The 25479-nt window shown below is 32.1% G+C and overlaps 1 protein-coding gene across 4 annotated transcripts in view; it reads right to left on the minus strand.

Annotated features, from left to right (window-relative positions):
- LOC130897369 (tolloid-like protein 2) overlaps positions 1 to 25479 on the minus strand; it is a 246522-nt gene that overhangs the window by 69050 nt on the left and 151993 nt on the right. For all 4 annotated transcript variants that reach the window (XM_057806196.1, XM_057806198.1, XM_057806195.1 and 1 more), the window contains one exon: positions 4493 to 4670. In XM_057806196.1, the coding sequence (XP_057662179.1) occupies positions 4493 to 4670 (178 nt within the window). The remainder of the gene's footprint in view (positions 1 to 4492; positions 4671 to 25479) is intronic.

The following is a 25479-nucleotide window of genomic DNA, read 5'->3' on the forward strand; positions in this document are numbered from 1 at the left end:
AAAATTGTGTAACTACAATAAAAAATGACATTATCAATTTTAGAAATTGTAAATTTTCATCAACAATAATTACTCATGAACATTAATAGTAATTGTACAAAAAGAAAAATTTCTAACATTAATGCCTTGCGACATTAGGGAGTTTTGCAAAGCATTATCAGAATCCCCAGTACCATCATAATTAGTAGAAACCAGAAGTACAATATAGGATGATGACCTCCCAAAATCTGCTGAGTCGTTAAAGGATGTTAAAGAATTTTTTCCACAAAGACATTTCTATAAGAAATAGAATGATTAACATAGCCCTCGACTACTGTCGTTGAAATCCATCCACCATATTTTCTTATTTCTGTAATATTTGCTCCTGATTCTGCTAACAAAGGAGCGGAGGGTCTACGAAAACAGTGGTCTGTATTTTGCTTTGACTCTGGCAGTTAGAGAAAGCTGTAAACAATAGAGGTCATTTTCCCAACTAGAGTGACAGTGCATTTCTATTTCGGGTAAAAAACGACTATATTTGATAATGGGAGGACAATGTACTTACCGAAATAGTCAACATACTTTCCAATAATACAGAAAGACCAACTGACATTGTTTTTGTTGTTGGAGGTTGGAAGGTATGAGCAAATAAATATGTATGAACAAATAAATCATTCGTTTTATCGATATCTTCTACAATAAATTACTTCTCACAGACAGGCTCCGAATAATCCGAAAATAGTTACAAAGTTAATGATCAAGTATTTCTTATCTGGTGCCTCGTTTATAAACTTTTTTATGTGTGTGAATTTTTTGGAATAGTACCTCTACTTTTCCATTTCAAATATGCCTTTACCTTCGAATATCAACACTATTTTTAACAAGGGTGCTTGACTTGATAATTGAAAACTTGGTCGGCAAAAATAGCATCAAAATCTTCAATATTCACTGAATCAACACTATCATCAATATTCCACTATCGACAAATATACTAAGTAGTTACGAACCAAAGACAAAAACTAGACAAAAAAGCAATTTGAATAGCTTTGGCAAAGTTTGCCAGTCACAGCAACCTTGTGATTATTTAAATATCAAAATGCATTATAAAATTCATTGTCTTTAGAAATTCGGCTATTTAAATATTATTAAGCAGTTATACAAATAAATTGTTCAACATTTGTATTGGAAGTGTTTTCATTTTGTTCGTGAAATTGTTCAATGCGCTCCGCTTATTTCACAAACTTTTTCAATCACAAAATAAAACATCGCAGCCTAGCAATTTTAATATCTTTCAGTAAATACTTTCATTTTCATCTTAAAAATAGTTCCCAAACGAATACAATATCAGATAAACAGTTTTGAAAGCTATCCAATGAATCAATCCTAAACAATCAATTTGTAGTTGAAATTGTTTTCGAAGAACTTGATAATTCAACTAACATATTGTAATTTTCGTATCAATAAAACTAGTTGAGATATTAAATATAAAGTGACATTACACGAAATGCTTTCATGTCTTCATTGAAAATTCGCGTGTGAGTTTCTCGTTAAGCAACGAAAACACAATCGTAACAACTAATCTTCTCGTATATTCGAACTGATTTAGATTATTGTGTTTTGTGATTGTTGACGATCACCAAATTATATGAGCTTCTATCATTTGTTGTTTCAAAATATAATAAACCTGTTTCGTGAAAGAAAATGAAAACTAATCAACAGATACAACAAGCAGTCGGATATTTTTCTAAATAAAAAATACTCTAGTTTAATATAATGTCATATATTTTATAGTCGTCAATAGAATTGAGTTACACAAGTCAATATTGAATCGCAGATGGATTAAATCCGTTTCCTATCAGTATAATATTCAAAATAAAAGTAGTTGATGAATGTTTGATTTTCTGAAGATTTTAGTTGTGATTTCTGGTTATATTATTTTTAAGCATACATAATTTGTATAAAGGGGGTGTTTAATTTGAAATAAACTCGATAAATCAAATATTATTTTTTCAGATTGCTTGGAATAGAATCGCGATTTCTCATATACAATCTACACCTATTTTTATTCAAACTTCAATATCCTCACTACTCGCAAATTTAGCTTTTCTTCCCAAGTGCTGCTAGGAAAATAAGTCGAAAATATTGAGATCTATTGATACCAGTAGCAATCTAAAAGATAACCTTTTATCTATGCATCTGACTGGAAATACTCCTTTTTTATTATGCGTTTCTCTCCTCAATACTTGCCGGTTTAGCTTTTCATCTGAAGTACTATAATAGAAAGAACTCAAAAAGATTGAGATCTGTGATATCAGCAGCCACCTATTATCAAATCACCTTCTACCTAGGCATCTGCCTGGAGATCTTCATGTTTTATTCATGCTCCCATCTCCTTGATAGTTGATGGTTCAGCCTTTCTTCTGAAGTACTATCATGGAAACAAATCGAAAAGATTGAGATTTGTTGACATAAGTGGCGATCTAATAAATGACCTTCTACATATGCATCTGTCTTTGAATACTTTTTTTATTAATGCTTGTATTTCCTCTTAGGATATCGCAGACTGCTATACAATCGATTTTGGAATGCCTGCTCCCATAAAGCACCGGGTGTGCAACTAAAAACGGCCGTCGGCCATATCTCAGGAAGGTTTTATATTTCAACTACTGGAGGAATCAAATTATAATAAAAGTGGCCAAAAAAATACGTGGAAATTATTTTTTTGAATATTAGGCCCACCATTAGATAACGTTTTTGAGAATAGGAGATTAAAAAAAAACAAAATTTTTTCAAATTTACCCAATTAGGTGTCACTTTTTATTCATTAATCGAATTCTAAACAAATTCATGTCACAAGTTTTAATCCATTTAAATAAGTTGTGGGAGTAATTGGCAACCTGGTTATGAACTGATGTTTGAAAAAGCCTCTATACAGCAATACCAAATATATAAATTATAAGTGGATTAACTACATGCTTTCTGAATGATAAGTATGTTAGTATGAAAATTTAAGATTATAAATTTATTATTATTATAAAAAATAAGAGGTCGAAGGAAAAACATTCTCTGGAACACCAAGAAGATTAAAGCATTCGTTTGGTAATAACGAAGGGCATCAACGTGTCTTACTACTTATACTATACTAATTATACTATTTTAGATTGCATATCATATTGTTCTACACCGGAGACTAAATGTTCGAGACTTTGATACCAGGCTAAATTATTGCAACTAGCTATTAAATATTATATACGATGATTCTAGAATACTTTCACGAATTAATTTTACGGACAAATGAGGCTGTGTTTTAGAGTAATGGTAGAATAAATCGCCATAATATGCACTACTGGTCCAAAATGAATCTTCGTTGGCTGCAGAAGATCCAATATCAGGATCGTTGGTCAGTAAATGTATGGTACGAGATTCTAAACGAAAAAATTGGACCTTTTGTTTTTAATGAGATAGTTAATGGAGAAAGATATTTATACTTTTCAAGAAACGAATTGCCCCTTCTTTTAGAAGACATACCCTTAACCATATTTTCGGCTTTTTTTAGATCCAACATCCCCAGATAGGTGGATATTAATGATGTGGAAGCTTATTTATTTGACTACTCAGATCTCCAGACTTAACTTTGGATTGGATTTTCATTTGTGGAGCCTAATAAAAAATCGATGGCTCATTCAATGATGTGTTCCCATTGTTAGTAATATCAGATAACACCATCCAGCGGCAATAATGAAATTATAATGAAAACAGTTTAATTTACTGCAAGTAGACCAATGTAAGAACTTTCCATGTGTCAATAGAAATCACAATAACCAAAAAATCAAAATATAGTAGCATACGATGCTAATTAAATTGCATAGGATTCATAAATTTTGTATTGCTGAACAGAAGCTCTTCCAAACTGCATCAAGTTCATGAAAATTGGCTAAGTCGAATCAGAATTACAGGCATTTTTTCACAACAAAGTTCCCACTCTCCCCTACCTCTTATTTGAAGAGAAAGACTTAAACTTATAAAGTGAAAAATATCTAAAATTTGTTAAATAGAATATTTTATAGAAAACGCCACTAAAATAGGCGAATTTTAAAAAATTTTGCAGCAGCAAAGTCCTAAATTAAATGAAGGTGCATCCATATTATTGAGTATATAAAATCAGATGAGAATTTCAGACTGTTAAACTGAACTTCCATCAAAAAAATTTCCAGACACGTCAAGGGAACAAATGATAAAAAATTTTTAAGCTCTCTGTTCAGTAATTGTTTCCTAAGATTACAAAACCGCTCAATTTTTATTTATAAAATATTTATATATCCATTGTTATTCACATTTTATAAAGATAGAATCACAGTTTTTCAATAATGATAATAATATATTTCAAATAAAACTGTAGACATTCCATGGACATAATCAACTTGACTCATATCTATTAATATTTCATATAGTTTCCATTTTCTTTACTAATTTAGTTTACCATATTTTTTGTCGGTTACAACTTAAAACTTACTCTGGCGGTCGACCTCTGAGGTTGAAACTGATGAAGGTAACTTGAACCCTTTGTCCGGGTCCCGCGAGAAATGTGTAGACGCAGTTTCTTGAGTGACCACGAGGGTTCTCGAAATCCGGAGCGTAGAATGTTCCGTTCATTGGACCTCCGGGTCTACTTACAAACGTCTGATCACACTCTGAAATTAAGAAAAAAATATAAATATATCGTGATTGAAAAATGCGTCGTTGCTTTGAAATCACGAAGTCGATTTCGTGATTCAACACTTATAACTCTTTGAAATAATTTTTTCATATTTTTGTTTCTTAAATGTTTCACGATCGGTTCTGTATTTAATTCATGAAGCTGACCTATCGATAACTAACAAAACAATTGCCGTATTCCACATTGATACTACGTCTGCCTCAAGGTAGTTGCTGCTTAATTCAAATTAGATTCAATTTTAGATTTAACAGTGACGCTTTAGAGTCATCAAGGCGAAGCCAATCCTTGTTACTTTCGTCGTAAACATGGATTTTGAGAAAGATTTTTCTCATCATCTTACGACATACCATTTTGTTAATTTCTTTTTTTCTGTATTATCTGATAGACCTATCATTCGACCAAATGAAGTATCAAGTAGTTTCTTTTTGATATCATAGTCGATTTGGCGACCACTGATTTGAATAAGTGTAAAAAATAGATTGTGTAAACTACGGATGGAATCCCAATTTAAATGGAATGAAGCTACAGTACAGCAAAAAGTATAGAGACCTAGGAATTATCCAGTATAACCAATTTCCCTGAAGTATCATGTGGAAAGGAGATACATGACAAGGGAGGCTATTGGACGGAACTGTAGCTTGATTCTTTTTACCACAATGTAGCCTACCTCACGATTCTCTGGTATAGGAACAGACCTGAGGACAGCAACAGAGGAAGTAAGACTGACCTAGGAACCCTTCTAACTGTTTCCGCTTGGTGATTATGTGTCTAAATGAAGTCGTAGGTATTTAGAACTATTAACTTGGGACAGTTCATTTTCCCCAATTTTGACAGGTACACATGTTTGTTTTCATGTAGTGGTCCGATCAATTTGGATTCTTTTGAAAACGGTAAGTTTTTAACAAAATAAACCTCAAACCAAGGCTTCACAAAAACAGTCGTGATATTTTTTTTCTAAGAGTCACCATTCCTGAGATATCGCGATACTAAAAGTAACATTACACATGATATGCACACATTTCCACACCAACTGTGAGGTAGTGTACTCGGCACGTTTTTTACCGTGGTTCCCCCGTAGGACTACTCCACTAACTGTCATGTTAATTTTAGGATGATTTAAGGAAACAATACCCCTCAAATTCTAGACATCACCTTATTATTGATATTGCTTTTGATTATTGGGTTAGCTATTGTTTCGATTTCTTCAGATATCTTAATCAGATTCATACTCTTGAAAGTCTACTTCAACAGTCATATCTTCTTTGATTCCTTCTTCTCTCTCTTTCTCTTGCTGGATATTTATAAAGTGTTAAATTGTCATTGGTCTCTTCATTAAAACCACAAGAATCTTCCTCTATTGTACTCAACTTGACATTTGAGCAAGACTGACCTTGGCAATTAGTACACGCTGGAAAACACAGCGATCCAACTTTTTTACAGCTATATTTGGCACTATTACTTTTTTTGTAATTGTAAAAATAGTGTTGAGGAGTTTTTCTGGAGCAGACGAGAGTAAAGCTTTAGTCGGTTCCCAGCCTCACTCTTCTAGGTACAGTTGATTGCCTAGCCATGTTTGAACTTGATAGTATACTCAATTTAAGTGTATATACAAATGCCGATGCTGGAGGAAGACATGATAGTTGTACATGTTCCTTGTTTCTGGTATTTTTCACAAAAGTTAAGTAACGGTATTTATCAATTCAAATAATTTTTTTGGAGCTCCATAAACCGCAAGAAGAAAGCTAATTCCTTCCTATGATATCAAAAAGAAACTACTTGATACTCCATTTGGTCGAATGATAGGGTCTATCAGTAATACAGAAAAAGAGAAATTGAAAAAAATAGTATATCGTAAGATCACGAGGAAAATCGTTCACAAAATCCATGCTTACGACGAAGCCCCCTAGCAAAAGGTAATTGAAAAGTACATATAATCGCCAGAAAAGGAGAGAGATTATACAGAAAATGTGTCTTATGGCCTCAAATTATAGACAAGACTTTTTAATACTGTGAAAAGCGTACCAACTCACTTTTTTGCGAAACGTTCATGAAATATGAATGAATGTATAGTTTGATATATTTTTATTTATTCAATGTAATCAACTCGACTGTTCAAAAATTCAGAATACAGGTCTTTTCATAATTATTTTCATTTTAACTCCATACAGTTTTTATCTAATGAAATATGACTAGTGTTCGTAAAATGTTTTTCCACAGAGTTTGGAGGTTAAACAAGGTCTACTGTTCAATTCTTCCGTTATAAGAAATATTTTATCCTCAACACGCTCTTTACCAGTGGATGAAGAAGCACTTAGAAGTGTAATACGTTTAATTTAATCTTCGTTGTCATTAACTTGTGAATCGATGCATTGTCTTCTTCGACGTATTTGGCCATTTTTCCTTAATTTCTGCCTTCAAACTATCTAACAATTATACGCTATTGATTTTCCTTGCCTTTTGTAGATAGCCGATGAACAATATTCTGCGCGCATCCAAAAACACCGAAGCCATAACCTTTCCATCTGGTTATTGCGCTTTGGACGCGTCGGACGTGGTTCATCGGTTACAATGAAGTGATGGATCCGTGTTTTATCTATTATCAACAATATTTGGCTACAACAAGATGATGCTCCACCACACTATGTGTGTGTGGTGACGCAATACCTAAATAAGTTTCCCAGATGATGGATTGAGAGGTGTGGTTTTATCGAATGGCCCCCCCGATCACCCCACATGAATCCTTTAGACTATTTTCTGTGGGGTCACTTAAGAAATAGCGTTTTTAAAACAAAACCTGCTAATATTAGAATTAAAAGATAGAATTGTAACAGAAATAAAAAGAAATAAGCAGTCAGGGATGTTGCAAAGTGTATTGTAAAGTTTTAAAAATCGCATGGCTTGTTGTATTGGATTTAAACATTTTGAGCATCTTCTGTAATCGTCATTACTGTATATTTACTAAAATTTTTAATTTTTCTACTTCACAGGTGTGGATCTACTTCTAACATGACACAAACATTTAAAGATTTTTCTTCAGTTGTAGGTTTTCTGCGCCAGAATGTGTATAAATCTTTTACTGCACCAGTTTCTTTGACCTTTCTACTAACTTACTGACACTAGACCTTGTTACGAGATTTTAATTAGCACATAAATTATTAAAGGATATTCAAATTAAACGAGTTTATTCAATCGTAGCCATCTAAATGTACAATATTTATTGTAACATTGGTAGTGGGATTCATTTGAAATAACAAAGTTTATTATTTTTTCGGAAAAAGGAAAGATCTGACAGCAATATAAATACCACCATAGTACCGGCCGTATCACAAGACCATTGTAAACAAAAATTTGTGAAAAATTTACAAGCCCTTTCAACACCCAAAGGTGATTTTTTGAATTCATGTTATGAATATTCATGATTCACGCAATATATTATAATTCTTGAAAAGTGTTCGTGATCCTCTTATGTAGGGATTAGAAAACCAAACTTAACCTCAAATTTAAAACCACATTTTGGTTCATGCTGAAAATCTCACTCTTGTTCGAAATACGACTTGACGCTAACGTCCTTTGTTCTAAAAGCCTATCAGTGAATTATAGAAGTTCAGATGGTATCGGACGAATTAAGCCGAAGTGAGGCGAGATATGGTAAACAATTTGGAAACTTGCCATGCAGAAAGATCAATGACGACGCTGGCTGGACGCCATCAAAATTAATTGACTGCAAAGATACACCCCCACTGATGAATTGAATAGAGGCTAGAGCATACTATTGTGATTGAAGATTTATGATTCATGTGCTATTAAGGATGAACACCACCGTTATATTTGATTGGTTTTTCTAATTACCTCCTACATATGTACCGGGTGGGCAACTAAGAACTGCCTTCGCACATTTTGATGTTTAGGGTGGCCCAGAAAACACTTTTTTCATAGGAACCCTATTATTTAACGTCGTAAATTGTTTCCACGCTCTATTTCCAGCAACTTTTACTTAGGTAGGTCACTTCTTTTGATAGGACAAACCGAATAAAAGGGTTACGGTGATTTTCGGCAACCAAAACCACTTTTTTCGATATAAAAGGAGTAGGTACCATTCAAATCATAATACATATTTCGTGCACATAAATATTTGTTCATATCGCTATTAATGCTATCCCTATACTGGATTTTATTACTTCAGTGACAGAGGATTAAAGACAATAATACATTCATAAAATATAATAAAATATAAACATTTGAAATAGAGAAACTGGAATTTATTCAAAAAAAGTCAATAGAATTACACAAGAAAAATCTAGATTATTCTAAAAATTAAAACGTAAAAAGATCATATATAATCCTATAAAAATAAAATTGTTGTAAACACCTTTCAATGAATTTCGTTCGTTCAATGAATTTAGTTCTTTCATTGAATTCAATCGCTTAAAATTAAGTTCTTCTTCCTTGTAATATTGTAATTTGTGTTAATAAAGTTTTTAAAAATAAATTCACGGAAGTTAAATATGTAATTAGAGCTAAAAGAAAAATAAATGAAAGAAATTTTCCTTGTAAACCGTCACGAACGCGCAGGTTCTGTAGAGGTAGATTTCTGAGAGATTTTGAGCGATTTTTATTATGAATGCTTGAGATTTTTTTATGTTTATGAATGTTCAATTTGCGTAAACGTAAATTGTGATAAGTTAAAATAGTTTTAAAAGATATCTTCGGTGGAAATTATCAATAAAAAAATGACGATAAACAATGATAACAGAAACAGCCTAACCAAAAAATATGTGGAAATTGGAGTTTTCAGATGTTGGTCCTATTTTCACCAAATGCATAGGTTCGCTCCACTGTGCGGGACACCGGAAAACACGTGGAAATTATTTTCACAATTTTTGGTCTACTACTAGAAGGAGCAACTGTATATATAAAAATAATAAAAAAGCAAAATTTCTGAAATTTAACCCTATTCCGTGTCACTTTATACAAGACTAGCTTTTACCCACGGCTTCGCTCGCATCCAATGCATTAAATAAGTATCAGAAATAATAATACTAGAAATATATCAATAAGATAATTTGGTTAATATTATCGATTTTTAAAAATTACTACATACAATGAAGTTTCAAAACATTTGTTCTGGCGTTTCTATCGCTCTTGTAGCTACCCGCTGCTGAGCATGTCTTTCTAAACGACGTCGGGTCTTTGTCGCCTTGCTTGCTGTTGTCTTCTGGGCCGAAGATTCTTGATTTCGTGCAACTTTTGCTGCATGGGACAGTGACGAATTTTTAGATAATGTAGCTTCACGCTTCCTAGGAATTTTTTAGACATACGCTTTCAGTAGCAGTCACTGAAGGTACCTTTGTACCTAGCCTCAAAAATTCCAAATAGCTGAAACTGTAGTCAGTTGAATTGGATGTATAGATTAAATAAATATTGACTTGACCATCGGTAATATCGTACGTCGATAATATAGTATTTAGGGTTTGAACTTCATTACTGTATGTTAGATGGCGTTGAAGTAGCAAAATGTTAATATTTGTTGACAATTTTTTTTAATTTTTGTGAAAAATATTTTTTTCAATAAAAGTATACTCTGTTACTTCTAGTACCTCCCAGAATATGAGTACAAGGTTTCATGATGATTCGTCAAGTTGTTTTTGCGTGAAAGCGTAACAAACATTTATAATATTAGTAAGGATAATCGATATCTTCAAAAAATTCTGCGTATTTTTCATTCCATTTCATTCCAAGCTTGGTTATTTTATCACTATTCGTACATCCAAAATATGAAGTTTCAAGATAAAACAGTTTTTGTGTGACATCTCAAAAATACTTCATGTAAGCGATGTTTCTGAAATTGAACCTAGTTTATAATGTATTACAGAGTTTTTTTATCTACTCATCTTTTGATTAGCTTGCAAGACAACTTACAAAATCGAGTCAATACTTTTTTATAACCAAATTTCTAATAATCTTTTGCAATTTTCGAATACATATAAATCTCTTAATATGGCCAAAAATTTGGGTAAGACAACTTTTTTCTTGATTATATTGTTTTTAATTTTATATGAAAATATTCGTAATGACAAGAATTGAAAAACAAAGATTAGAAGTGTCACTTTTAGGCTCTTGTAATGGTAAAACATTGTAGCAATATTCATCCAGCTATATCATAATGACATTATATTTTTGAGCCCTCGCATTTCCTCTCAATCTCCTTCTCTCTCTATCCCTCTGGTATGCAAATGGCGTCTGGATGGCTTAATTAAAAGTTACAACTCGTTTTAGAAGAGGTACGTCATTAGAGTCAAGTGATTTAGTCGTGTAAGCGATGAAATTCAGTTTCGTATAAAAAATTTTAATCGGCAAAAAAGGAAAATTTTAAAAGTTAGTATAGTTTTATAAAATTTGGTGAATGAGATTTTCTAACAAGAGAAAATTTAGACAATTCTAGAAATTGTGTAGGGGAGAGGTGCCCGATTGGCATAAATTTCGGATTTTCGGACTAAAGTTTGATTGTTGAATGAGAAAATACTTAGCTTAATAATATCGAAAATTGATAGAACCCTGACTGTGTTTTTAAGTTAAGTACATTTCTTGAAAAAATCACCTGGAGTACCCTATCTCGGACTGGAAATTTCGGGTAAGATATCATAATATGCCATCTGGCCCAAAATATCTAGTTACTTGAAGTTAAGAGATATAATATTGGTTTTGTTTGTCAAAGTTTATTTAATAAAAAATATGAATCAGATGGGATGCTCAACTTTACTTAAGTTAGAAGCTAGGTACAGGGTGTCAAACATAAGGTGACCCATATACTTTTCTCAAAACCTATAAAAGTTATCAAAAGTCCTTTGTATTTAAAGGAATTTTCAGATTTTTTACTTCTGTATTATACCCAATTCTTCAGTATCAACTTTGGAATATTAAATGAAACACCCTATATTTTATTGCTTTTTTTGATTTAGTTAACGTAAATGAGGCTAGCTGGCATCATTTCCAAAATGATGATTATTTTCGAGTATAAAATCATACTGGGTGACTTCTTTAACTATTTTGTAAATAACAGAATCACATTTTTTTTAATTGTCACACCGTGTATATTATAGCTCTAATAGAACCCGCATAAAAATAAGAATAAAATAATTTCATACATACATGTCCTATATCTATATACAATGGTTGTGGAGTTATTTGATTTTTTATTGGTATAATTCAGATGTCAATAATATAAAAAATCCTTTAAATACAAAGAACTTTTGTAAATAAAGTTTCTAGATAACTCTTAGAGGTTTTGAGAAAAGTATATGGTCACCTTATGTTTGACAATGTACAATTATTAATATATAAAACTGACATTAAACAAACTTTAAATAATAAAAAACAAATATTATTTATAAACAAAAAGCAAGTTACGAATTAGGGAGCTACCAAATACAAAGTTCACATATATACTGCCTTGTTTTGAAGGAACAACGCGCATATTCGCAGTGGGACCATTTATTACAAGACATACAACGAATTCATTTTTCAATTGGTTTGTAGCGAGAAAATAGTCCGTTGCAAAAGATGGAGACTGTATTACCTCCATCCTCTATGATCTCTGACTCTGATTGATCTAGCATGATCGATATTAAACTTCTCAAAATTGTAGAAAATTTTCTAGGTGCAATGTTAGTTTTGGATTCATTGGAAATTTAGAATTGACTCTTTTTGCATCCCTTATTGCTAACTCAGCATTTTTTTAGCAGTTGTGTCAAGACGCCATATTAAGAAAGGTTTTTGCGTTTTAATTTGTTGTTTGTATCAGTAGCTTTTGGTAAAGGTGAGATTTGTGAGGGTAGGATTAAGCAAGATGCTGCTAGTAATTTTTTGTTTTTTTTTATCTATTTCTTTCTGTAATTTTTTATTTTCTATGCCAGATGGTCCCGCTTCATGCGAATTATTTTCAGTATCGGAATTTACGTTTATTTGCTCTATGTTGTTTTCTCGTTATTATTTGGTTCTTCTTCTCTCGATTTTTCTTTGATATCATTCGGTTCTTCGATATTTTGATTATTTTAAAAGTTGATGGTTTCCGCAGGATCAAACATTCACTCCGGAAAACTGTCTTTATTAAAAGGATATATACCCATTGTAGCAAACCCATATCCAGCATTATTCATAGTAGCTGCTTTTTGGTAGACAGTAGACAGTATTCTGTTTCAACCAGCTAGTGATTTCTTGATTGTAGTAGGTCGAGAGTGGCCCAAAAAATGTGACATATAATGTTTGTATGTTTCTGCTCCTACAATTAATTTATTTGTTCCCTGGCAGCGTCGTCACAATGTGCCAAAAGGAACAGAGTAGGTTTTGGATGCTAGCAACCAGTTTTAACAGCTCTTTTTGCTGCTTTCATGTTAAATTCGTCCCATCGAAAACGATTACATCTTCGACAGTATTTTTCAACCATTTTCAATTAAATCTACAACAACAAACCAAACAATTAATTTTGTTACGTAAGGGCGAGTCTACTAACTAGCGCGAAACTATATCATGCCATCTCGCCCCCGAAAACCCCTTTTTTAAAAATAAGACCGATTTACTCAAAATCACAATACAACATAACAACGGTTATATTATAGAATTTTAAAGTTAGGGTTCATAAAATCGATTAAACTTCAAGAAAATAGTTTTGTGGCAAGTTATAATAGTTAATGAAAAATGTCTTATCTTCAAAAATCCAATATTTTATCTAACGTTTTTGAGTATGTTAGGAGGACGTCACAAACACATTTGCCGGCTTGGGCACGATAGATAAACAGAAGGAAAAGGTTCGTTGCACCGCAAACTTTTTAGAAACTGAGAAAATACCAGTATATCAACTTGTCCGGTATTCCAACTCAGAAACACATTAGAAATGACATAAGTTCTTTTCAATTGACGAAGCTACTCTAATTCCAAAATTTAATCAAAAGATGTTTGAAAAGTGGTAACTAAATCTTTTGTTGGCCAAATTTATCTCTCCGTGACTTTTTTCTGTTTTTTAAACTTTTTGCTGTAGAAGACTCATTGTTGGGAAAATATAGTAAACAATAGATAAGTCTCCTGGAGACCATAAAATGGTAAAATTGGAGCAGCATAGATGGAATACCTTGAAAGAGTATAAGGAATAACTAGAAATAACTAATTATAGGGTTTTTGTCACCACATTGTATTTTATACAAAAATATATAGTAATTATGAAGTTTTCAGTTATATCTTAAAAATTGTATTAAAAATAATATGATAGACGTTTTCTGTGTACTTTTCCGCTATCATTTTTATCTTAGAATGTACCTAGAAAAAATAGAGCCAAAAAACCCTATGCAAATGTACTTTTTCACATTTAGGTATGTTCTATGGCAAAACTGATAGCGCCATCATGTTCCGCGGCAAAAAATACATCGGAATCATGTCTCACATGATATTTTAAAGTTTGCCTCATAATATCAAAAGAAATAACAACTTTGCAAAGCCAAGTTTGGACAATTAGTGCGTAGGATCTAAAAATTAAAAAAAATTTTGGAAGTATGAATTTAGAACCGTCATTCCGTCATGCTTTCCAAATATGTAAACAACTTATGGGTTTAGTAACATAATAATCAAATTTCAGGGCAAAAACGAAAAATTTCCAAAAAATTTTTAAATTTGTCAATTTTTTTCAAGGTCAAAGTCGAAGTAATCGGAGTATTTTTATCGTATTCCTAATTACATAAGCTATCTGCTGTAAAAACTTCAAATTCCTAAGTCAAGCCGATACTGAGATTTACGATTTTGGCACAAATGATTTCCATTTTTCCCTATGTGCGCCGTATCGTTTCAAAGTCGAGATTACACACCCGTTCTTCCTTCGACCTGCGTACAAATACTCTTCTCTAATACTCAAAACCCTCAAACTTTGACTTATCATTCCATAAAATTCTCTCCTACTTTTCAAGTGTCACCCTTTCAGAAAGGTCACCTTCTATCAATATAGTTTTCACTGTAGAAGTACTGAAAGGCACATCTCTAGATCCAGTGATCTGGTACTATCTTTGGGTTGGTTAGTAAATCTATCAATATTTTTTTTATTCGTTTTTGACCAGAAAAAGATAAAATTCTATAAATTTTTATGTATTGCTGTTTATTAATTGATATTCTATCAATATTTTTACTTAAAATTAGTGGTTAGGTTAGGTTAAGTTAGATTAGGTTAGGTTAGGTTAGGTCAGGCTAGGCTCGGTTAGGTTAGGTTAGAAATGCGAAGCTAAACTATGATGTATAAATTAATTTTCTTTTTCTGGAACTTCAAAGTTGAAAAACTATGTGTAGGGATGATATCCGCGCCCTATATATATATATATATATATATATATATATATATATATATATATATATATATATATACATTTATTACATAGCAAATATTTGATTTTACAAAAGGATTCATATTTATGTAAGAGTTCCATTTATTTTTGTTTTTCTGTTGTCAATATATGAATCTTGTTTGAATGAACCGTTAAAACACGTGGAATGTGTACAGTGGGTCGAAAAACGATGTCGAGTTCATATTTCTAAATGATTGGGCGTAATTGCCTGTTACTTCGCCAGCGCCGATCTACTTTCAACCACCAAGCTACAGCAGCATCCACACCAAGTTGTTTTGTTTTACCATCCTATGCCATCGTGTAGTATGGATAAAAATTCGTTATAAATATTGCTTTGTATCAAAATATACCAACATCACTATTACTGCACAAAATTAACTATTTTTAAATATCCTTAAGGAAGAAAAATTGGTGTTGTATGAAAAAGGACAATAAAAGGTAGACTGTTTTATCAAGTATTTGGTTTTGTTGTGAAACTCAAGCAGATGAAGTGAAGTAATCACGTAGGGCCAAAGGTGTCACCAAAAAATTATAGAACCTGTGATCAAAACAATTAAGAAAAAAATACTTAGATGGTTTGCACACCTTTGTAGAATAGAAAACAATAGACCGGCAAAAAGTATATGGCACGCTAGAGAAAGGGAAGAGAGTAAAAAAGACGCTCAAAGGAAACGTGGGAAAACACATTGCTGCAAATCTAGGAGAATTTGTGTCTAATGAATTTGATGTTAGTAACATGAAGTAACAACAAACACAATTCATAACTAATTTCCCAGACGATGAATATATAAGTATTCGAATACTCGGAAATATATTAAAGTTAGTACACTTTGGTGTACCGGCGACATTAATGAAAAATTCTGAAATAAGTCGATATCTATTTTGAAACAGTCTATCCGTAAGGATACCTTTTTAATTTTGATGTCATCTATATGATCGTGATGATGTCATAACTTAAATTTTAAAATGGGAATGTGGTTGTTGTATTACGTCTTTCTCTTTTATTGTCTAGTTCTAGTGTTACTTTATTGGTTCGTAATTAAAAATTGTACAAGATCTTGAACAAAATATAAAAATTGAAAAATCGTGAAAGTCGTTGTTGGATTCAGTGAAACAATAAGCTAGGCAAAGACATGAATTGAACCAAAGTGAGTTCGGTGTAGTGCAAATGAAACTGGTTTTTTGTGCATCGAGGGAGTTTTAAAAATCGGTTTTCCAGGGAGCTGTATCTCAAAATTAATAGTAGTTACGGTGTAAATAAAAGGAAAAAGCGACTGGAATTCGCAAACAATTCCCAAATGAACCCTCTTAATTGTTCTCTTTCTGTTTGTTCTTCAAACAGTTCCATTTCTGAAAAAGCTATTTTAAAATACTAACCAAAGGCGCTGTTAAAACTTGCAGGATATTCGCTTACGTAATCAGTTTTAACAACGCGACTCAAACTACTTTCTGATTCAATTTTCTTCCAGTTATCAAAGAAAAGTAATTGGTTTTATGTTTAACTACACAAAATTCACTTTAAATATATAAAATCAGCAAATATTTTCCACGAAGTATCTACATCGCAAGCAATATTATTCTACATTTATCGAAAACCTGTTTTTACTGAGTAATTTTTTTTCCCTTCGAATCATGTTTACAAACTTGAAACAGGAATTAGTGACTATCTAGGTGAATATGACGCACCGAGGACCAAGTTGTAGCTTAATTGAGAAGCTTGTTTCAAAAAGGTACCAAATTCGTTGAATGATAATTTTCAGGAATCAACTTTTTTCTTGGGCTTTTCTGATAATCTGATTTCGATATTTTGTTTTCTTCGCTATGATTTTTATGAAATAAAACTCCTTGAATTTGATACATTTTGGGATAAAACTACGATTCAGTAGGTTTTTTCTACTTCATAGCCCATTTCTTATGAGAAATATGACCACAGGTTTTTTCATTCTCAATGAGATTTAAATATGGGGTCTCTCTTAAGCTCTTTTCAATGCTTGCAAGTTTCATGCTCTTCTTAAGAAGTGTGTACTTACCATTGAGAAGAAAAGCTTATCTTTAGAGGCAATCAATGACAAGACGTTATGTGGAACAGTATTTATAATTCCAACAGATTCTTTAATATCATTATATTCATGGAAAAATATGATACTTTCTTCTTTTAAAGGTTTTTTCAAGAATATGAGATCTCGATCTGCTAGAATATATAAATGATCACGTTCTGGGAAAAACCATTCAAGGTTGATTTGTACTTGCCAAAACCATTAAAATCAAAAGTAATGTATGACTCTTATTTTACGACGAGCAACTGTTTGATTATATTTTTTTTATATTCCTAGCATTAATATAAGTCTCGAAGAAATGTCACAAACAAAATGTAATTTATGTACAGCCTCTTCCTCCTTCCGAATCCAACTACCGATACACCTTATTTAGATTTCCGTATTCATCATAAACTATCCATCTAAGATATTTTTCTCTTCTATAAGAAGCTTTACCAACTTGTGATTTTGGCAAAGGTTGATTCTGCATCTCATCAAAATTGATTGTTATTGAATTATCAGGTTTTAGGTTTAACTTATAAAAAAATGCTTTCTTGTACGTTTGCGAGCTTGATAGTCTGTGACTTTTAGTAGGTTCAAGGAAGTCACACCCTTACATTTTTACTGAAGCAAATTCCAAGTTAAATTTGGTAGTGAACAATTTTTTACCCATCACAATACTCCCTATACAAATAGTATTGTTACGAACAAGTTCAAGAAATGAGTCCTTAGGTCGGCTCTGTCCAGCTAGTAAGGAATTTTAAAATTCGGTGAAGGCGAATATTTTTTATAATTGGCGGAATTCGTTTGATGTTTATGTGTAAACCATTTTTTATAGCAAACGGTTTATTTCAATTGTTTATTTTGAAAAATTTCTAGGAAGGTCTATTCATTCATATGTTTTGTTTCTCCATTTTTCTAGATCTAGATAATTCTTTTGGGATAGGTATATAAATAAGTTTATGTGGTGAAGTGAGTTCAGTTTATAATAAATAGTCGTAGTGAACAGAACGAATTAGCAAACTAATCGAGGAATTTAAATAAATTATTCGAGTGATATTATATAATTTTTATAAGTTATTTAAGTGTAGTGTAAAGTATTTAAATAAATTAAGAACGAAAGAGAACTGAACTGGAGAATCGCGAGTTGAAAACGTTCGGTAAGAAGAGCGAATTAATAGAAAAACATTACAGTATGTTTAGTTTAGTATTACCATCTCTAGAGTTTCCTTCGTAAAATAATTTTCTTAATTAAAATTATTTGAAATGTTATTTAGTAAAAATAGGAGGTCAGGTTTCTAACATAGCTATCATAAAGTTTGACATTTCTAAAGGTGCACAACTCAGAATTTGCTTTGTGCTATTTGAGTTGTTTACATATACTTGAAATCTAAGTCAAAAAATGCAATTGGATCGCGAATATTTTTGTGCGATGATTTTCTATGTTTTTCGACATGGATTATACCAACAGCAATTTCGATCAACCCACTTCGATTCTGATGATGAAGCATCATCTCGAGTCACCGTGTTTCCTTGGTTTTCTAAATTTACTCATGGTCGCACTTTGCCACTGGATGACTTTCGTGAAAGTCGTCCAAAATCAACTGTTGTGCCAGAAATATAATATAATATAATATAATACTCCACCATTCTATTATGGTTCATTGAATTTTTTGTTAGCATTACTGCCTTGCGACATATTCAAAATTGATAAAAATATTTTCTTACATACCGGTACAGGTTGTGAATCAGAATGAACCGAATATTTTACGCTTATAGATTTTGCATCACCTTCAGATCTACCTTGATTTGGTCCGTATCTATTCTGTTCTTCCACGGTGAGGTACGTAATTATGAAGTTTTTTGCGAAACAGCAGTATCATGTTTCCAGAAATTATCATCGAAATCAAGTATATCAAGGAATTGATCAGGGCGCAGATCATAGAAATCAATGTTGACTACAGTGATGGCCCTTCAATGGACAACAATGTGCAATCAAAAATAGAATCTACAACAAATAGTCACTTTAAGAAAAATATTGAAAAAGCAATTAATGGTTCAAACAATAGTAAAGTTGACCTGAACAGTATGCATGGAGATATTTGAGAGAATAGAGAGAAGGAGAAAAGCTTTATTGTCAAAAAATTGTTACAATTTATAGACAAAAACTTGTAAAAAATTGAAAATAACTAAATATCATTCGAATAAAAGTTGTCTATAGAGTAGAATGCCCTCAAATTATTGCGGAATGCGGGAAAAGATGATATCGATTTGATTTCGATTGGCTAGTGATTGTGCATTTTTTGCATTGAAAAATATTGAGCCCTTAACTAATTCTGAACGTGGAGTAGGTAGGTAAAGGCTAGAGTTATACAATAAACGTTAATTTTTAATTCTACTCAACAAAGACAATGGAACCAAATAAATTATTAATTGAATAAATATGTATATTGAAAGAAAAATTATATAAAATAACTTTGAATTAGTAGATTTCCATCACTTCCATTAATTTACCCTTGATTAAAATCAAAAGCAGTTACAAAATTGATTCTATCTGATTTAGTATAGGGTGTTCCATATTTTTTGTTATACATAAATTATGAAGAACCGAACATGTAATAAAAATCTGAACAGACTTTTCAAAACCCCTTATATATACAATTTCTTGCACTGTCATGTTTTATACTATACTGTGTTGAATCTATTGCAAGATTCATTATAGGAGTCATGAGTTATTGTTATTGGGGATATCCTGAATCACCTGGTAACCATGTAGTGTCATCCCCATCATATAACATTCACTCAACTAGACATGTACAATAAAGTTTCTCCTGATGAAAGCATCTTGACAGGAGTCTGGTTATCTGACACTCTTATTTAAGATTCTCAAATCATAATCGCATATCTAAAAATATTAAAATTGAATTATGATTTTCAAAATTATGATTAAATCGTTCTACCAATTGAATATTTTTAAGTGGAATGCTTTCCGATTTGAGTAATTATATTCTTCTGTTGGTCTGAAAATTGCAATGTGTGTATAATTGATTGCACCAATAACCAATAATAAATTTGGTTTTTTTAATTAATCTCTCTTTCATTCGATTTTTTTAAACATGTTTTGTGGGAGTTTTGTATATCTATCAGCAAGCTGATCAATGATCGATAGTGTTACTTCAGTGACATACCGACTGACACTTTGTTGAGGCATTGATACATCAAATGACTCTTCAATTTGATATGTTCCTGTTACCTAGAATAATAAGGCTACAAATATTTTTCTCAAGGGTTGTACATATAGACATATATAGACGAATTTCATCAACATCAACATCAACAAGAAACGAGTTGAATTTTTATTCCATCTAACAACTGAATGAAGTGTTCGTCAGTTAAAGAAAAAGGATCTGCAGTATCATAAGCCGTTGTTGAAGGTGAAACTCTTGGTAACTGGCTCTACGGTTTTCATCAGCTACATTCCTAATATGGGGAAACATTCTACTGCAATGTTATCACAGAAATTCAAATTGATTTTAAGAAATATGTGTTCAAATTTATTATCAACTATCAAGATACTGTCAACACACACAATTAAGAAAGTTACTAGTTTTCCTACTAGAATCCCTAAGATTACCGAAGATCCACTTATGTACGAAAACGCGATCTATTAGACGTATGAGTATCGAAAAGGGATTCTACAAATATTTAAAGCATCGCTTTCAAACCTCTCCTACAATGAGAATTCTAATCATCAGAGTCTGTCTGCTGATTTTCAATTAGTCTGGTAAGGATTCTCAAACCAATTATTAATTAGAAATATTTCCTTGTGGTTATAACTTCTCAGAAGTTTCTTCGCTTGTTTTGAACCTGCACTGTTTGGATCACTGTAATTCAATATTCTATAATTATCTACATAATAACTGAGAAAAAGAAAATAAACAATAGTTATTAAGTTACGTAATGGAAACCACAGCTGTATTACGTAACTTAATCGTCTTCTTATCTAAAAAGATTTATAAACATTTTTTTTATTACAAAATTCGCATTAACCGTTTACTGGTTATTAGCGATTCATTAGGAATCGAGTGTTTTTTCTATAAATAATTGTTAATTTAAGTTTATGATCGAGATCTGTTAAAGGTAATTTTTAAAGTGAGTAATATTGTATTTAGGTCCTCAAGTTTCACGTATTGTTCTAAGTGGTAGATTTGAGGATGATCTTTCTGAGTTAAGAGATGGACATTCTACGATTATGTGTTTTATAGTTAATTTGCAATTGTAATGACTACATTTTGGTTCAGGTTTCGCATCAAATAAGTAGCACTTCATGAAGTTTATGTGTGGTCGTTGACAATTTACTCTCCCATTCAGGGAGCAATTTACGCTTGAGGATTGATTTAATATCGACAGTACTTAAAAAGTTCACGCACTCCGTCCGCACTATTACTATTTACAGCTTCCTTAGCCGTCAGGTCTGCCTCTTCGTTTCCTTTTATTCCCATGTGTGAGGGGATCCAACAAAATGCTATTTTTTTGTTGTATTAAGGGAATCTGTGAATATGAGGTGATTAGGCTCGTTTGAGGAAGCAGCTATGTGTGTAGCTCGATATATTGCATATAATTCAACAGTGCAAGTGGATGGGGCTGGAGGAGCTTTTAGCATATATTTGGAGGTTGGTATAATGATTGCAATACCCATACCGTCTTGAGATTTCAATGCGTCTGTGTGTACTCATTAAGTATTTTATTTAAGTGTCCTTCGATTAGCGTACTTTGACTGCATATAAAACGCTCAAATATATTCTTCTGTCTCCTAAGGATGGTTCCCATGATTCGCAGTACAGACTTTCCACTGAACGTCAGGCGGAATTGGGAAAGCTGTCGAGTTTTTTCAGAAGCGATTTATTAGCTGTTAAATATACAATTGATCCATAGTCTTGGTTTGATCGAATAAGTGTTCGGTGTAATATCTGTCGATCTGCATCCCTTTCTTTGTTTGTTAGGGTTTTAAGTAAGTTTAATGATTTATTACAAGTTAGAAGATTTCTAATAGGATAGTTTCAGCTTAGTGTGTGGTTAAAAAGTATACCGAGAAATTTTATTGATGTTTCCATTTTTGCGTCTTCAGTTTCAATATCGATACGTTTGGTATCTTCTTTTGTCTTGAGAAAAGAATGTATCGTGTCTTTTTAATTGAAAAAGTGAAAACAGTTATGAATAAAAGCCTGAATTTTTTTTCTCTACAGTAAACATCCAAATCATATGCGTATAGTCGAACTTTTACTGGTAACTTTAAGTTTTATAGGATGTCGTTGATTGCGATGATAAAGAGTGTGGGAGTTATGATTGATGCTACATACCATTTTTGAAATATGTTTTATCGGAGGTGGTGCCGTTGGTTTTAACTTTGAATGTTCGATTTCTCAGGAAATTTTTGATAAAAACCAAGCAGTGAGTTTGTATATTGAATTCGTATGATTTTTTATGATGTAATCATGCCATGCAATGTCAAAAGCTCGGTTAATGTCTAAGAAAATAGCGAAAAAAAAAAGCTGTTTTTTAAGGCAAAAGCTTCATTGATTTCACTTTCCAAGTCTATTATATTATCCAGAGCTGAACTATATTGTCTAAATCTTTATAAAGATTGAATTTTACGTCTTGTCGTCTGATTTTATAGTTCGCATTTTATAGAAAACTATTTACTAGTTTGTTTATAAAGCTGACGTATTAATGAAAACAAGATATGTTAACAATAAATCATAAAAGATGCGAATAGAAAAACTAGTGAAAACGCTAAATGAGAGTCTTCAACTATGGATTAATTTCTATTTTCAGCGTATAATTTTTGTCAGATATTCACCACTGTTTTCACGGATTTGTAACTCTATTTCCATGTCTGATGTGAAGTGGAAACTTCACATTTCCTACCTAAAATATTTTTGCGGGAATTAATCTAGGAGTTGAGGTGATTTATTCTTGGTGTTTTTGCTGGCCCGTTAAAAATTGTTCTCTCTCTTTCTGGTTAAGAAGATTTATTAACCCTCGTTTGATACTCGAATTACTAATTTTGACAACAAAATATTTTTCTACTATTTGTTTTTCCCTAGCACGTTTGTTGAAAGTTTATTTTCGAGTGCTCCAAACGGGGATGTTGCCACATACAATATAACTATTTTGAAGAAGAAGAAAAGAATGGTTTATTGTCAAAAAATCTTAAAAATTTGTAAACAAGAGCTTGTAGATAACTATAAAAAACGAAAATTTATCGACCCCGGCAATAAGCGAATAATGGTGGGAAAGCAACAAAACAAGAACTCACAGAGACTGGAGACAACAAGTTTGTGGTACAAGAAGAAATATCAGGACCCAACAAACAACAGAAACATTAGGAATCTAAATATGTGTAGGTTATATGTAATGACCTTATTTTATGAACAAATTTTTCGTTTGAAATGTACCTACTTATCAATATAATCTTCTCTTTTTATATCACTACTGTCAATAACTTTTTTCTTGGTATAACAAGTTTTTATTAACAATCAGAAAATTTTATACATTCTATGGGTTAATTTGCATGCGAGTATTAGATAATCCAGCATCTATAATGTCTTGTCAAGGCTTACATCCAGTGATGCAATCTCTTATACCTCATATTTGGTCTATGGGCCAATTTTTTTTTTTTTAGTCTCTTCACGTTTCGTGCGTTAACAACCCCTCTAGTAGTAGATTTGAGTGGGTTTTGTGATGTTTGATGGTCCTCTCTTGGATAACTTCTTTTACAATGGGCACTCCCTGGTCTACGTGAATGGTATGATTTGTTACATACCATGGAGCAGCTACTAGTTGACGGAGTATATTTTAGATTGGAATCTCTGAATAATATTTATATTAGATTTGGAATCGCAACCACCCAGCTGTATGTTCTAGTTCTCTTACTTTTATATCAAGTTGTTTTATTTTAGTTGTGATGTGTTGTTTCCATTTACGTTTTTTGTTTTGTATTGATTTGGTCTCATTAACTTTAATGTAGTGGCCACTCCTGTGGTTAGTCAAGATGAGCCTGGACGTTTTTTGCTGGTGTTTGTGGCTCTTGATCAGACAGTGTTGTCAGCAAAAGTTCCAATTGTTGAATACTGTGACTTTGGTATATCTGATGTATACAGTATGTAAAATAGCGGGTTTAGTACGCTACCCTGTGGCACCCCTGCTACTATAATAAAATTTTCGGATTTTTCCTCATCAACTTTTGTTTGGAAGATTCTGTTGGCTAGATAAGATTTCAGAAGTGGATAGTACTTTGGGGGAAAAGTTCTTTTAATTTTGTATAGCAGCCCTTAATGCCATACTCTGTCAAAAGCCTATCCGATATCTAGATAAACAGCAGAGCAGTATTTGTTTGTCGAGGCTTTATTTATTTTCTGCGTGAGTGGGTGGACTTGTTGCACTGTACAATGTTTTTGTTGGAATCCAAATTGATGACAGGGGATCCAATCCTGTGGAGGTAAGTCTTCAGTTATTCTATGTAGAAGTAATTTTTCAAGAAGTTTGGGCATTGTAGGTAGAAGGCTTATTAGAAGGTAAGATGACGCGTTGGTTGGGTCTTTGCCTGTTTTACCCATCTCATAATTGCATTGTAAATGTATGCTAACGTGGTTACCCCTTTTTGTGGCAATTCTTTCAGTATTTTGGCGTCTTGTGTTTATTGCATTTGCTAAGTTTTGCTCTACTTCTTAGTCTATTTCGTCACTTAGTGGTTGGAATATTGTAGAGAGGATTTGCAAATAAATCGTACGGGTGGGGCTGTTATCTTGGGCTAAGTTTGTACATACGTGTTTTCATATTCACACTTCATATTTACTAAAAGACTTGTCTACACTTCCAATTCACGTTATCACTTTAATTTTTAATTAGAACATTTTACCATATATTTGATACTTTCAATGTTTTGCTTGTTAACAATTCAATTATCATAACAGAGGCTCCGCAACGCTCCGAATAATTCAATGGTACTTCTTTACGCTACGAAAGTCAGTTGAATATGTTTATATTAGAGAAGAGTTTTGCAAAAAGACCGAATAAACATGCAGACATAATTAATAATTTGATATTTCTTTATCTGAACAAAACAGAGTAAAGTGACTGTTACAAATATTTTGAAAAAATCAAAGATTAAACGTCCAAGTCACTCCAAATGTTAAATTGTCGAATTCAAATATCTACATTTATTTTTCGAGAAATTAGCTCGGAACAATAAGTGAAAATAAGAAAACGGCCTTGAGTATGAATGAATTTTCAATTTTGAGAGCAAGATGCTATCGAATAAGTTTAATGGAGAATATGCAATCCTTTCTAGCCGCACTAAGCCTTT

This window comes from Diorhabda carinulata, chromosome 8, assembly GCF_026250575.1.
Source record: "Diorhabda carinulata isolate Delta chromosome 8, icDioCari1.1, whole genome shotgun sequence".
NCBI lineage: Eukaryota > Metazoa > Arthropoda > Insecta > Coleoptera > Chrysomelidae > Diorhabda > Diorhabda carinulata.